General features: G+C 45.8%; 1 protein-coding gene across 1 annotated transcript in view; it reads left to right on the top strand.

The window, feature by feature from the left end:
• LOC147724457 (neural-cadherin-like) overlaps positions 1 to 13,671 on the top strand; it is a 497,260-nt gene that overhangs the window by 479,924 nt on the left and 3,665 nt on the right. Inside the window, exons 29-32 of the mRNA XM_086966016.1 lie at positions 4,211 to 4,478; positions 6,675 to 6,852; positions 9,683 to 9,936; positions 13,194 to 13,348. Of these exons, the coding sequence (XP_086822142.1) occupies positions 4,211 to 4,478; positions 6,675 to 6,852; positions 9,683 to 9,936; positions 13,194 to 13,348 (855 nt within the window). The remainder of the gene's footprint in view (positions 1 to 4,210; positions 4,479 to 6,674; positions 6,853 to 9,682; positions 9,937 to 13,193; positions 13,349 to 13,671) is intronic.

Raw genomic sequence — 13,671 nt, forward strand, 5'->3', positions numbered from 1 at the left:
TCTGGACAAACGGCAATTTAGTCTTAAGAGTGAGTTGGGATCCACGTCCCCCTGCCAGTAAGCCAAAATTCTGCCCGAAAATACTCCTGGAGAAGGTGCTCAACCCCCTATAAACACAGGAAGTTATGCGGAACTCTGAGAAAGTGCGGCTCTCCCCAAGTCTGCCGGCCACGCCATCCCTAGATTTGATCATTAAGAGACCTAAAATTGTATTTATATGAAATCAGTAAAAGAATTCAGTGACAACTGGACAATCACAAACGACTAATCACAGTGTGATAGGCTGAATATTGTGCAACACAAAGCCGTTGGAAGGCAAAAGGAACTTGTTGGCTCTGGTTGTTATTTTCTGACATTAATATTGGGTTGGGTAACAATAAATATCTGTTATTCAGTGCCAAGATGCCCCAAGGGCTGAGGATGCGCTTTACAACTGCACGTTATGTCACACTGACTGATATCGCGCCACAAGGACAGAAAATAAATTTACATAATCAGGCTAGACGCAATGTTACTGAGCCTGAGAGTGTTGGTCAAGGTACAATAACACCCCAGTATTGACCTGAACCAATATTGCATGAGCTAGCAATAAAACCCTATATTGAAGTGTAAAAAAAAACAGAAAGACGGGGGAAGAGAAAGACAAAAACCACCATAAAGGGAGTAAGCAGGAACCTGCAAGCGTGAGATAAAGGGGCAGGGAGTGTTTGGTAGTGGATTAAAGAGGGAAGAGGTGGATTCAAGACTACGCAGCCTTGTTGTTAGGCGCACCAACATTTAATTACACCGGCCGCGGGCTTCTGAGCAGAGATTTGGACATCGCTGCACTAATTCTTTTACAAATTTGGCACTGAAGCAACCCAGCTATCCTAAATGCCACCACGAGGGTGGGTGTAGTCTAATCATGCACCCACTCTCATGTGACTATTCTGAGCCCCGTTAAGGGGTATGGAGGGTCCTACAAACAAACTGAGTCAGGCGGTTCAACCACTGCTCCGTGTTATGAAATATAGGAAGGTGCACCAGGAAAAAGTCCAATACCCATATGGATTTTGAAAAATCTCCTTTATTATTACTCTTCAGTATAAGTATTACTAAAAATCCAGCTCAATGTTAACCTGTTATTCTTTCTCCAGCCCATGCATTAAGCGAGTGATTTATTTCCAAGCACAAAGATACCCTCTAGGTGAACGAGCACTTTAGAATACATCTCACTGCAGTCAGGCCCTCTTGTTAATCCTCTATTTGACTATGACAGCTTGTCATACCATACCCTTATACATCACTCCCACCACCTTCGACACTCCGCAGTCTGCTTTCTACTTGATCAGGAAATAAGGGACCCTGGAAGAATCTCTGACCAGTGAAAGTAATGCTAAATCCAGAGGAGAATCAACTAGCAGAACTTCCTAAATGACAGAGGAAATACGGAGGAGGACATTCTGCCTGCAGATTCTCCTCTGAAGTGAACACTGTCTTCATAGTTGGGAGGATTTTTTGTAGCTCCATAGCTATCTTGGCTTTTCACTGGATTCTAATTTCCTCTGGATTCAACTTGTGGTGTATGCTTGTTGCACAAATTCATTCACTTCAACCTCATCCAGTATTAGAGCTGTAGATCCCTAAAGACCTACATAGTACCACTGATACTGCTCAGGAAGCCTTATAACTTGCTTCCAAAATACAACCTTAGTGAGAAGATGTCTCGAGATACCAACTCTATGTGTCTGTTTACCTATCTTTGAGTTAAAACTCAATCAGGTGCTCCTCTGGAGATCAATAGCGCGGCACTTTACCTCACAATGTCTCCATGGTCAGCACCATTTACTATATACATGGTTTAACTAGCTGGCCTCCCACATTGTACAATTCAACTGAAAATTCAAATACTGAGTCACTCAGTATTAATACCTTTTTTCCATAATGCTTCCAACATTCTTCAAGTTTGAAGGTATGGTAAATAACAGATGACACTGTTACACAATTTAATAGTACTGAATGTATCGACCTCACAAGGATAACAAGCTGCTTTGGCTATACATTGATTTAATTGGGTTACTTGTATGTCACACCGCAGCCTTCTTGCTGCTTCTTAAGGTAAAGCAGAGCCCCTTGGGGAGTAGATGTGTGGTAATTAAGAAACAGGTATTCCGCCTGATGCTACAGGCGATGTCCCAATGAGGAGCCAGCTCTACTCCAGAAGAGGACCCATCGGTTGAACTGGACTGTCCAAAATCTCTACCAACTGTGCCAGCACCACCTGGGAAGACAGGAAGGAAGGTGAAGGGCATCACCTGTGTTTCCTCTTTCTTACGTCATCACGCCTTTGAGTAGCAGCTTTGTAAACTGTGTGTCGAAATTCTTGGTCTGCATCTAAAACAAGGGTTGCATCAGCATCAATAACTGGACTTCAAGTTCAGATCAAAGCAACTCTTACCTACTGCTAGATGGACAGGTCATGTTCACCCTTTGGAACGTGTGGCCTCTCAAATAGCAGAACGAGCATGTAAAGAGAAGTGTGGCTCAGGGGTTAGAGGCGGCAGACCCGGAAGCTGAGATCGGTCCTGGACCAGGGTTCAATTCCCCGCCTCGGCGGGTCTTGGGCTCAAAAATTCCACGGACTCGATAATTCTCGTTCCGGTGCCTACTCGACTCACGGGTTCACACTCTGCGACTCTGGGCAATAGCTTGCTTAATCTCCACTACGGCCCCTCGCGGCGGGATGCCTGGCTTTCACCTTGTGGATACCCTGCTGGGGTTATCTCACAGGGGAATACCAGGACGGGTTCCCAAGGCAAGCGCCTTGATGCCTTCGGGTGATACGTGCGCTATATAAATCGCAATACATTTACATTTACATAAAGCTGCAGGGAGACCCAGTAAAAGCCACTAAGTAAGTACATAAAAGAATCAGGTTTAGTAGCCTCCCACACGACTTAAATCGGCTGCCGAGGTACTGGACATTCCAATCGCTGGCATGGCTTGGATGGCCCTCGGCCGTGGTGCGCACACGCCCACCGTGACTCATGACGGCCCCCGGCCGTCATGAGCACGGAAGGGGTTAAATGTTGTCATGTCCAGACGGCTTGTTATGTGTATTTGTAGAGAGCACTATCACCCTCAAAGCTATCCGGGTGCTGAGCAGGTGTGTGTACCAAGTCCTGCCTGTGTTAGGTTGGTTAATTGAAACCCAGGCCTTCAGCTTCTTGGGGAATTCAAGAAGAAGAGGAGGAGGCTCCGTCGTGGAGTGAGAGGTCATTCCACGCTTTAGGAGTGATGTAAGAGAAGTCTGTCCTCCTGGTCTGGTTTTGTGTATGCGTGGGCTGTGAGCGAATAGGAGTCCTGCAGAGCGGAGGTGTCTGTGTGGTTGGTGGAAGGAAATGCAACTATTCAGGTTGGTGGGGCCTGAGTTGTGTAGTGTCTTAAATGTGTGTGTGAATAGGAGTTGGAATTGAACGCATTTCTGTATTGGCTTGCATGGCCCCATAGGAAAGTAAATATCGAAGTGGAAGGCTGAGGCCAAACAAAGCCCCCCCCCCCCCCCCACCCCACCCCCAACCCTCACGGTCAACCTCTTCTTCTTTCGGCTTGTTCCCTGTAGCTAAAACCAAGTATAAAGAAAGCGCACCTCTGTATCTCACCATCCATCACACCTAAAAGGCCTATATTAACATGTCCACTGGCATGTCTGCGCAATGAGATTCTACCTCTCTGCACGAAGATAGCCCCCGGTTTATGGAAATCTAGAAGCACACACAGTGGTATAACTGCGCAGAGAGATGTCAGCAAAAGACCATGCAATCTTCTTATTATGTAGCTTCGTTGAGCCGAAATCCTAATCCCTCCCGAGAAGCTTAAACCTCATTCCCATGTTTAGCAGCAGGAACAACAACTCATTCTCTGGGGTCGACATTAGTGGCCCTCCCACTGAGGTAAGCAATTGTGCATATATTCAAGGAATGGGCATATGGACGTCCTACAGGGTCAACTGTCTGTTCATGTGCTAAGCAAAAACATAAACTTGTAGAAGTGTAATTTCACTGGAAATTATTCAGTCTGATTTATCATTAAGGTTATGTGAACACTGTATGTAGGGTGTGGTGTGATGATGTGTTGGGTAATGCTTCAGAATTGAGTTTGATCACAAGATGCATGTTGGAATATCCTCTATATAAACTATTATCAATCCCAGTTCTCTCTCTTCCTGCAGGTGGTTGATGGTAATTTCGGGGTTCGGTATAGCTTTGGGGACAAAGAGCATTCTCTGGTGCTGCCCAGTCTGTACGTAGACCACGGCCAGTGGGTTTTGCTGAGCATGGAGCGACACAGCAGTACGTTCACTTTGCGCATTAACAACGGAGCAGGCGATCGCGAGGTGACTGCGGACATGGGTGCGCGGCGGAGCCACTCTCTTATCGCAGCAACAAGAGTCATACTGGGAAACAGCATTCCTGTGCACCCTGACAGTGATTTCCAAGGTGAGTTCTACAATTATTCATCCATATATGAAGCAGTGGAGTACCTGCAGGCTGGTGAAATTTAGGACAATTGTTGACAGTGTAACAGTGGTGTAGCTATGGCATCTTTTCATCTCCGTGGCAAAATGTAGTTCATAGTTCATTCCCCGCGGTTTCCAAGAGGTATAGGAACGTACTGCTGTTTTAATCAAAGCTCAATAGTGAGGTAGTGTACTGGAGAGTAACTTTGTGATTGCCAACACGTCTGCAGAGGTGTGCACCACTGGCTGCTAGCTTCATTTACTCCTGCCTAAAAACCTTCCCATAATACCTAAAATACATGTCTGTTAGGATATTAAACATAAATAGGTGATTTCATGGATGTTTGGTAATAGATATGCAAATAAGAATAATAGCACGTAAAACCTACATGTTGTAAACATAAGTGTAGTTTCTGGCAGCGTAGATGAACTTTAGTAGCAGATATACTAAAAGTGTAATTCAAGTATAAAAGGCCTCAATCACAAATGGTTTTGTACATTTGAGTAGAGGTTTTGCGCAGTCAGGGTATCAGGAATTTTAAGGGCCCCTCACCCTAATTTGGAAATAGGGGTGGCCATATCACTTTTTGAAACGCCACAGATGCCACGATGCAAAAGCTTTTATAACCCAGAAGCCCGCTGCGTCACTTTTGTGACGCAGCGGCAACACAAAGCCAGCGCCATGCTGCAGGGTATTTACAACGTGACACATCTAGGGAGATGCGTCACGTTGTAAAGCCCTGCGCCACATGGGGGCGTTCCGGCGCAGGAACGCCTTGGAAAAGTGGCTGAGTGAAAACTACAAGATTTCACTCAGTCCCTTTTACGGCCATGCTGCGTCAAAACCCTGCGCCTGCTTGAAGCAGGCGTAAGGATTGATGCAGCATGTTAGGCATAGGGGCACCACGCTTGCGACGCAACTCCAGCAATGCGCCGCCTTTCCGCCGGGGAATGCGTCACACATCTGCCCATCCATGCGCCACGGTGCGGCATCAGTGGTGGCGCACAGGTAGTTTGGCGTGTCGCAACTGTTTTGGCGCATCCCTGCTAATTAGCAGGGATGCGCCAGAAGTTGTAAATCTGCCCCTAATTCTTTAAGGGGACCAGTTTCAAGCATGCTACCTAGAGGAGCTTCTCGTTTTCTATGCCACAGCATAAGTCTGTGAGAAGGGACTCGCAATGCGCAAACCCACAGGGTTGTGTGAGCGTTCCTCCTGCACAGACGCACTTATTCAAATCAGACACTGTTCTGAAATATCCATTTGCAAAGAGGAACCTTGAAACCCGGGGTCTCTGAGAACTTGAGCACTGTGAGCATAATCAGCATAAGCCAAACCCTGCAACAAACCAACCCGCTCTGGTAAAATGCTTTCAGTAACTGTCATACCTATGGGTTGGGAGGCCAACAGCTTCCTACCAAATCCCTGCATAGGGGTCCTGGTCTATCAAAGGTAATGATGCTACCATCATTCATATGGCTCTACACAGGACTTCTCAGTGAGAGTTCTGGATCACTTCTAGCTTTTGAGACCCCCTGGTCATGAACACATTGTAGCCTAATTCAATTCCAAAGAATGATTCCAAATGTGAGGCCTACTAGGAACTTAAAGCCCAAGTCAAACTGCACCCTCCCTTTTACTGGATGTCCCTCTGTCCAGATCTCTTAAAATAGATGCTAGTGCCATGAGTCAGGGTGTGGTGCATAAAGGACCATGAGTAATGCTTCAGCTGCTGTGCAAGCTCAAAGGAAGAACAGGAGTTCACTTAGTACCATATATAAAACAGCGTATATTGGGTCATGTTATCTTCATCAGTTGAGCACACGGGTGACATTATTTCACCTGCTAAGTTCAACAGTGGAGACCGCGTGACAGCTGTACTGATTCAGGTGGGTCACTGTACAGTGAGATTCTTTGAGCATGTCTTTTTCTGCATTATCACTTTTCATTGAGATGTATAGGGGAATGTTTTTATTCAAGGAATCGGTTTGCAGAAAGGAAGATTTAAGCCAGACATACATGCCTAAAAAAAGAAAAAAATATGTTTAAAAAAAATAATTTTAAGCAAAGATATGCCGCGTAAGCTGGTCCTTGCATGTGTGCTCTACATGTGTATGTGCAATAGTTCAGTGAAAAGATGCCTGGTTGGGAATAAAGCTTTTCTTCTCCTCCCTTAGGTTGCATGCGTGATGTCCGCCTGAATGGTCGACTTCTGTCCTTTGGCGACAGCACTGGATTCAGCACAATCCTGAGCCAGCAGGGCACCACCGGCGGCTGTCACTCAGATGCCTGCATCAGCCAGCCGTGTCAAAGCCCCTTTCGCTGTGCAGACCTGTGGAGAAAGTATGAGTGCAGGTACTACTGAAATGGTCTATTAAAGTTCTGAGCAAAACTCTTTCTGTGGGATGGGGCTATAAAGTACAGTTACCACCTTACTCCAAGCTATCAGCCAATTTCCATATATTGTCAAATGAAAGCCTATGACCGGAAATGCTGTTTCCTAAGAAGGTGGACGAGCTGCAGTTTTATTCTGCATTGGTTAATATATCTCCAGCCAGATTTATTTGGGATGGATGCAAACATCTCCTAAAAGATGAACCCGGGGTACAGACCTCTTGTAACACCTTTCCACTGTGCAGGGTGCCTATGCCTGGTTGGCAAAGCCAAGAGTCAGATCAATGCCACAGATAGCCCACATCATACCTACCAGTGGATGAGAAAGACTTTCCTGTTTCTGAAGCGTTTGCCACAGTGGGTTAACAGCTTCCAGCCTCACGGCATAAACTGGTCCTGGAATAATGACTGCCCCAGAGATAAATGAGATTTTGCCATATTCCTAAAAATTGTCTCCTGTACTGTAGTTCACAGAGCCATGAGGAGGAGGTTCTTACGACACGTTGAACCAGCCACTAAGGGTTTCATAAATAAATATATTCAGTCAACCATCACCCTGGATACCCACTGGCTACAGTCCTCCGTGCCTCTGCTACTGGGCAAAGAACCAAGTGCCATATTATAAAGAACGGCGCAAACATTATCGCCACTTTAGCTGCAGGAAACTGCTGCTACAGCGGCGCTAAGGGGCTAGATAATATGCCCTTGTGAATTCCCATAGAATCCCAGCTTCTGGTGTGAACCTGGGCTTCTTTGGGAATTCACAAGGGCATATTATCAAGCCCCTTATCGCCACTGAAGTGGCAGTTTCCTGCCGCTAAAGCCTCGAAATGTTATCGCCATTCTTGATAATATGGCCCCAAGCGCTCTGTTGAGTTAGACAAATACCACATTGTAGGTAGATCTCATGTCATTAATATCAGACAGCCACACTACTTCCATAAACATTAGTGCTTCTGGTGGCTTCTAGACGGCCGTTGATTTATAGGGATTGAAACTTGAATGTTCTATCTTCATCTTGCATTCCAGTCTCTAACCTCTCTGGGTACAGAATGTGCCACCTTCAGCCTTCCTCTGCAGCTACGCCTCTTCAGCACACGACCAGCATACTCCCTGCAGTTGCTTTACTTAAATGAAGGAAATCTGTCATTTCTAGCAACTAAGGGTCAGATTTACTAAGCCCATGCGTCGCACAAACAAGTGAGATTTACTAGGCCCCCTGGCGTGGCTTGGTTGATCCAGAGTAAGGCAAGAGACAAATCGATGCCTTGCGTTACTCTGCGTTGGGAAGGCGTGTCATGGGTGGAGCATGGGCATTCCCATACACCTACCTATAGATTTTGATGCAATCCCAGATTTACTATGGGTACTAAACGTGGGAATGCATCAAAATGGTACACCTTCCCAACAGAAGTGTAATCAGGAGAAACATCTTTATTTCTCTGTTATTCCCTCTTTCTTGAATGCAGCACACACAGAAAGCGGAAAATGCCTCTCAGGATTGTTTTTGTGCAGTAAGGAATTTCTTCCTGCCCAATAACAATCCTGCCTGTAATGCACGCACTCTTGCACCATGCCGCAAGGGAGCCTGCGTTGCTGCTAGGCAGCACGCAGTGCACCCGTGCAGGAAGAGAGCAGGGATTCTTCACATCTTAGTAGATACGGTGCATTCCTGTTCTCGCCCTGCCACGCAGCGCAGCAAGCTGTCTTGCTGCGTTGCCTGCCATTTTCATAAATCTGCCCCACAGCATGTCTCCTTTTCTGGGAAGTTATTATTATAGCAAAGCATGACTGAACTTCACTGCAGTATAAAAGCAACAGGTTCTGCCTTTATATTTTTATAGAATAAATTTAATTTGCTCACTCGTCTTGTTGTCAGAGCTTTGCTGTCACCTGGTATTACACTGAAACAGGCACTCACAATGATATGGGAAGTGGTGACCTGGAACGGCACCTGCTGGGTTCACTTCCGGATCGGTGCGTGCACCTCCCTTCTCTCCCCGCAGGAGGTTACTGCTGGCAGTTACCCCTGCCTTTGGGCCTATCTGTCTAGTATTGTCTACCAGCGCTAACCAGAAGAATGTACCTGGCATCTGGTGATGGCAGGAAATAAGAAGCGGCCTGTTAACCGGGATCATCCTCCCAAAATTGTCCTGTTCTTTCTTTTCACTGATAACCTGATCCCTAGTTAGAACCCTAGTTTGGTATTAGGGTGAGTCCGAGTGTGCCATCGTGGTAGGCTCCGACCCACCATCTAAAATGTTGGGGATTTAAAGTGGTGAACTTACCACCTACATGTATTTTATATGACTATGGTATAGGCCAAGTAAGAAATCTCACAATTGTACTTAATATAATATATATTATATTTTAAGTTATTGGTAATCCTTTAATTGCACAAATAAATTAATTGAACCATGCACTGACAACGTAAACACAATTTGATTCCAAAGTAATAGAACTCTTTGTTCTTGGGCGAGCCACTTTTCCTCTAACTTAACCATTCCTTGAAAGTGCCATGAATAGCTGGGAGTTATTGTGTCCTGTCCCTGTAACTCAGGGCTCCCTCCTGTCAGAGTCACTATAAGGGTTAAGGTTTGATCCTTGAGAGTAAGGCTGCCTATTAATCATACAGTAAGGCCTTTTACTGAATACCTCATATATCTAGAGCCATTATGTGACTGTGGCCTTTCAGTTTAAAAATACTATCCACGATTATCTCTTCTGGCCAACAGATGGCAGCATATTTTAGAAAGTGGTATAACTGTCTTTTTCGTCTTTTATTTTTCAGGTGCCCATTGAACAAAGTGGAAGTGACAGATGCTCAGACGGGTGTGAAGGTGTGCAGCCCTTCCCCTTGTGGACAATGGAGCTGCCGAAACGGGGGCACGTGTGTGGCGCAGTCACCGTACAAGTTTGTGTGTCAGTGTGCCGACGGGTACAAAGGAAAGACTTGTGAAATCAGCCTCGTGAAAGCTGGAAGACCTATGGGCCTGAACTCCGGCTCCATCTTGGCAATAAGCATGTGCCTGCTTGTCTTCTTAGGTACCGTGAAGCAAAAATGTGTTATAGTGCAACAAGGGGAGATAAAGAAAAGAATGTCCATATGTGAATTCGTTACGATTCTGTGAGGATCGGGAAATGATACTTAGAATTCCTGCAAAATCCCTTACACTCATTGTAAAAATTACATTTTGTCTCTGTTTATTTGATCACTTAGGCAGCTCTAGAACACAGCAAAGTGATCTTGTATTTGCTGTTACTGAAAAGGGGACCCTGGCTTAGGCTCAGTTTCCGTTTTTTTTGTACTGGCCTTGACATAGTAATATTGGTCATGGCAGTAAAAGCATATGCAGGCGGCAGCCTTAACCTGTAACATACATGGCAGTAACTTTGCATATCTCGAACCAATCAATCATGGCATTTGTAGAGCGCACTACATACCCGAGAGGGTCTCAAGGCGCTGGGGGGTGGGGCATGCTGCTACTGCTCGAAAAGCAAGGTTTTGAGGAGCTTTCTGAAGGTCAACAGGTCTTGGGTCTGCAGCAGGTGGATGGGGAGGGTGTTCCAGGTCTTGGCGGTGGTTGCTCTTTGGATGCGGGGGAGTGTGGCGAGGGCGAGGTCGGCGAAGCGGAGCTTGCGGGTGGGGGTGTAGAGGCTGAGTCGACCGTTGAGGTACGCTGGTCCGGTGTTGTGGAGTGCATTTTGTGCATGGGTGAGGAGCTTGAATGTTATCCTCTTGTTGACGGGGAGCCAGTGCAGGTCTCTCAGGTGGGGTGTGATGTGGCTGCGGCGGGGGGTGTTGAGGATCAGGCGTGCCAAGGCGTTCTGGATGCGTTGAAGCCGTTTCAAGAGTTTGGCTGGTGTTCCTGTGTAGAGGGCATTTCCGTAGTCCATCCTGCTGCTGACAAGGGCCTGGATGACCGTTCTTCTTGTTTCGGTGGGGATCCACTTGTAGATCTTGCGGAGTATGCGGAGGGTGTTGAAGCAGGAGGAAGAGACGGCGTTGACCTGCTTGGTCATGGAGAGGGTGGAGTCGAGGATGACCCCTAGGTTGCGTGCGTGGTTGGTGGGTGTTGGAGCAGTTCTCAGTGCGGCCGGCCACCAGGAGTCGTCCCAAGCCGAAGGGCGGTATCCAAGGATGAGGACTTCCGTTTTGTCCAAGTTCAGCTTCAGTCGGCTGTTCCTCATTCATTTGGCGACAGCCTTTATTCCTTCATGGAGGTTGGTCTTGGAGATGTTGCGTCAGCTCAGGGAACGACATGGTACCACCAACGATAGAATTATGCCTTGTGAAGGGAAATGTGTATCCCCAAAACACATCACTATCTCACACCTGTCCCATATGCACAGTCCCATCTCTGAAAGAGTTAACAGCTTGAGGAGGGCAATTGTATGAAGAAACTGGAAGAGGGGCAGTATTTGTAATTGCATTTATATAGCGCTTACTACCCCTGACGAGGCATCAAAGCACTTTTTCGGCGAGTAGCACGGAAGCCACTAAGTTGTAGTACATCAGAAACATTACAGTACTTTATGGACTGCTTCTGCATATAGCCAAAAGAACCCCTGCTCTGGGACGTGGGGTATAGACCCTAAGGTATGCTACAGGCTCTTCCTCAATGCTTCAATGCTACCTCTCAGTACAGCCTGTAAGGGTGGTACCGTGTCCTTCACTGAGCTGACGCAACACCGCTTCTGCAATAGCCTGTAAGAGCCACTATGGTGGTAGCCCTGCTTCTGGGCGTAGCACTGCTTCTGGAAATACTCCAAAGGACCATCACTTTGCGACCCGTGACAGCCTATAAGAACTAGCTGCATGATTTGCAATGAGCATAACCGCGTATGCTACTTTGTAACAGCTGGTCCTTCTAGAATATGCTTGAACTACAAACAATTTTTGCATTGTCATCAAACAAAATGCTATACTACAGCCTGAATCAGTTGTACTCGTCAAACTACATAGCAACTTTCAATAATTTATGACACAAATTTCTATTCCAGAATTAACGGTGTGAAAATTGCACGAATGGCATGACAAGCCATTATCCACATGCATGTCTATGATCCATTATGTCCATTGCCCCATATGAATAACAATGCTGGTTATTGTGTGAAATATCCTATTCATTCACATACACGAACTTAGCATTGCACTGAAGCATGCACAACCTGGCAGTAACCTGCATGGCCAGAATATTCCAAAACTGCATTATGAAAACAACATGACTATCTACACCCCTTGCAGCGGAATAATCACTAACACTGGACGGGTGCCTGCTACCTGTATAAATGCTTATACCATTGCTTTCTTGCTTGCATTAGGGCACAAGGCATCCTTGCTATGCCTTTGCGCCTGAGCCGCAAAATGTCCCACCTGCAGTTCTACAAACGTCTCACTAATACTGGGGTCAACACACAAACACATTTAGCACCCAAGATGTTTTATGAGACCTTGGGATTTTTTTGATACGGCAGTGTTTAATAACCCTACAACCAAGGCGGGCGCAAAACCTATTAGTCCGTTTTGTATACTGAGAAACGTTGATAGGGAGAGACTGCACTGAGAAATAAACCACCCAATCTCATTGGCCACTACATAAAGCTTTGAAATGTTGGCACTTGACAATGCCTTAGCTGTGGGACTTTTTCCTGGTTCCTACCAATGTAGACAGAATTTACAAACAGAGGATTGGTGTGATTCTAAGAGGGTATGAAGAGACTTGCACAATACCACAGAGATTCCATAGCATAGGAAGCATTTAAACCTATTAAACCTGTGCACGTCTTTACTAATTATTGGCAATATTACACAAGTTTACAAAAAATGGAGCACATTCGTAATCTGCCATATTGAATATTTGGATAATTGCAATCAAGCAAACAGGTTTTGCCTCAGTCTCTATTACTTAAATAAGTTGTAGGGTAGACATTTCATAGTTGAATTAGAAGAAATTGAGTTTTATTACAGATCAGTTTACTCTGTTTTTGACGAAAGAAAAATATGATGTACTTTGGATTGAAAAAAATCCAGTTTGCTCCATGACCTTTATCACAAGCAGTAAAATGGTGTGAAACTCATTTTCTAAATGTATTTGCACCGATGCAAACTTGACATAATATACCCCATATAAAGATGTTTTTATGCTAGGCCATTTTTACAGTGCTTTTACTTGTGTTCGTGTTTCAGTGACGTTAGGCGAGATAAACTGCGTGTTGTATGTAGTTATTCTAGGAAATGTGCATGCTTGGATGTCTGTTCTCGGTGCTCATCACTCAGCTGCCTGCCCCTATCATTTCAGCTCTGCTGGTCTCTTACACAGTGTGGAGCCAGTGGGGAAGATCAAAGTTTCGGAAAGGCGGTGTTTACCACATTCCTGCTGAACATGAAAGCTGGGAGGACATCCGAGAAAACGTCCTGAACTACAACGAAGAAGGGGGCGGCGAGCACGACCAGGTACAGCGCGGATATTGACAAGTATCTATGACACTTCACTCGACTGTGCTCGACTTGTCCATGCACGCTCCATGCCTGGCCACAAGTCACCAACTCCCTTCACTGCTAAGAGTGGGGGGGGGGGGCGGGGGGGGGGGGGGTGGAACAAAGCGGTACCTTTTAGTGTGGCCCTCTCCCCAAAGCAAGTCTCAGCAAAGAATTGTGTTTAACAAACGTCATTTCAAAAAACAGATGTATATCTCGGATCAGCAGTCTTTCCCATTGCAATCTGCCGCTCTCTTAAGAGCAGACAGATCTAATAATAATAATTAATAATACAAAAT

The sequence above is a fragment of the Lissotriton vulgaris genome, chromosome 4_1 (genome assembly GCF_964263255.1).
Source record: "Lissotriton vulgaris chromosome 4_1, aLisVul1.2, whole genome shotgun sequence".
Taxonomy (NCBI): Eukaryota; Metazoa; Chordata; class Amphibia; order Caudata; family Salamandridae; genus Lissotriton; species Lissotriton vulgaris.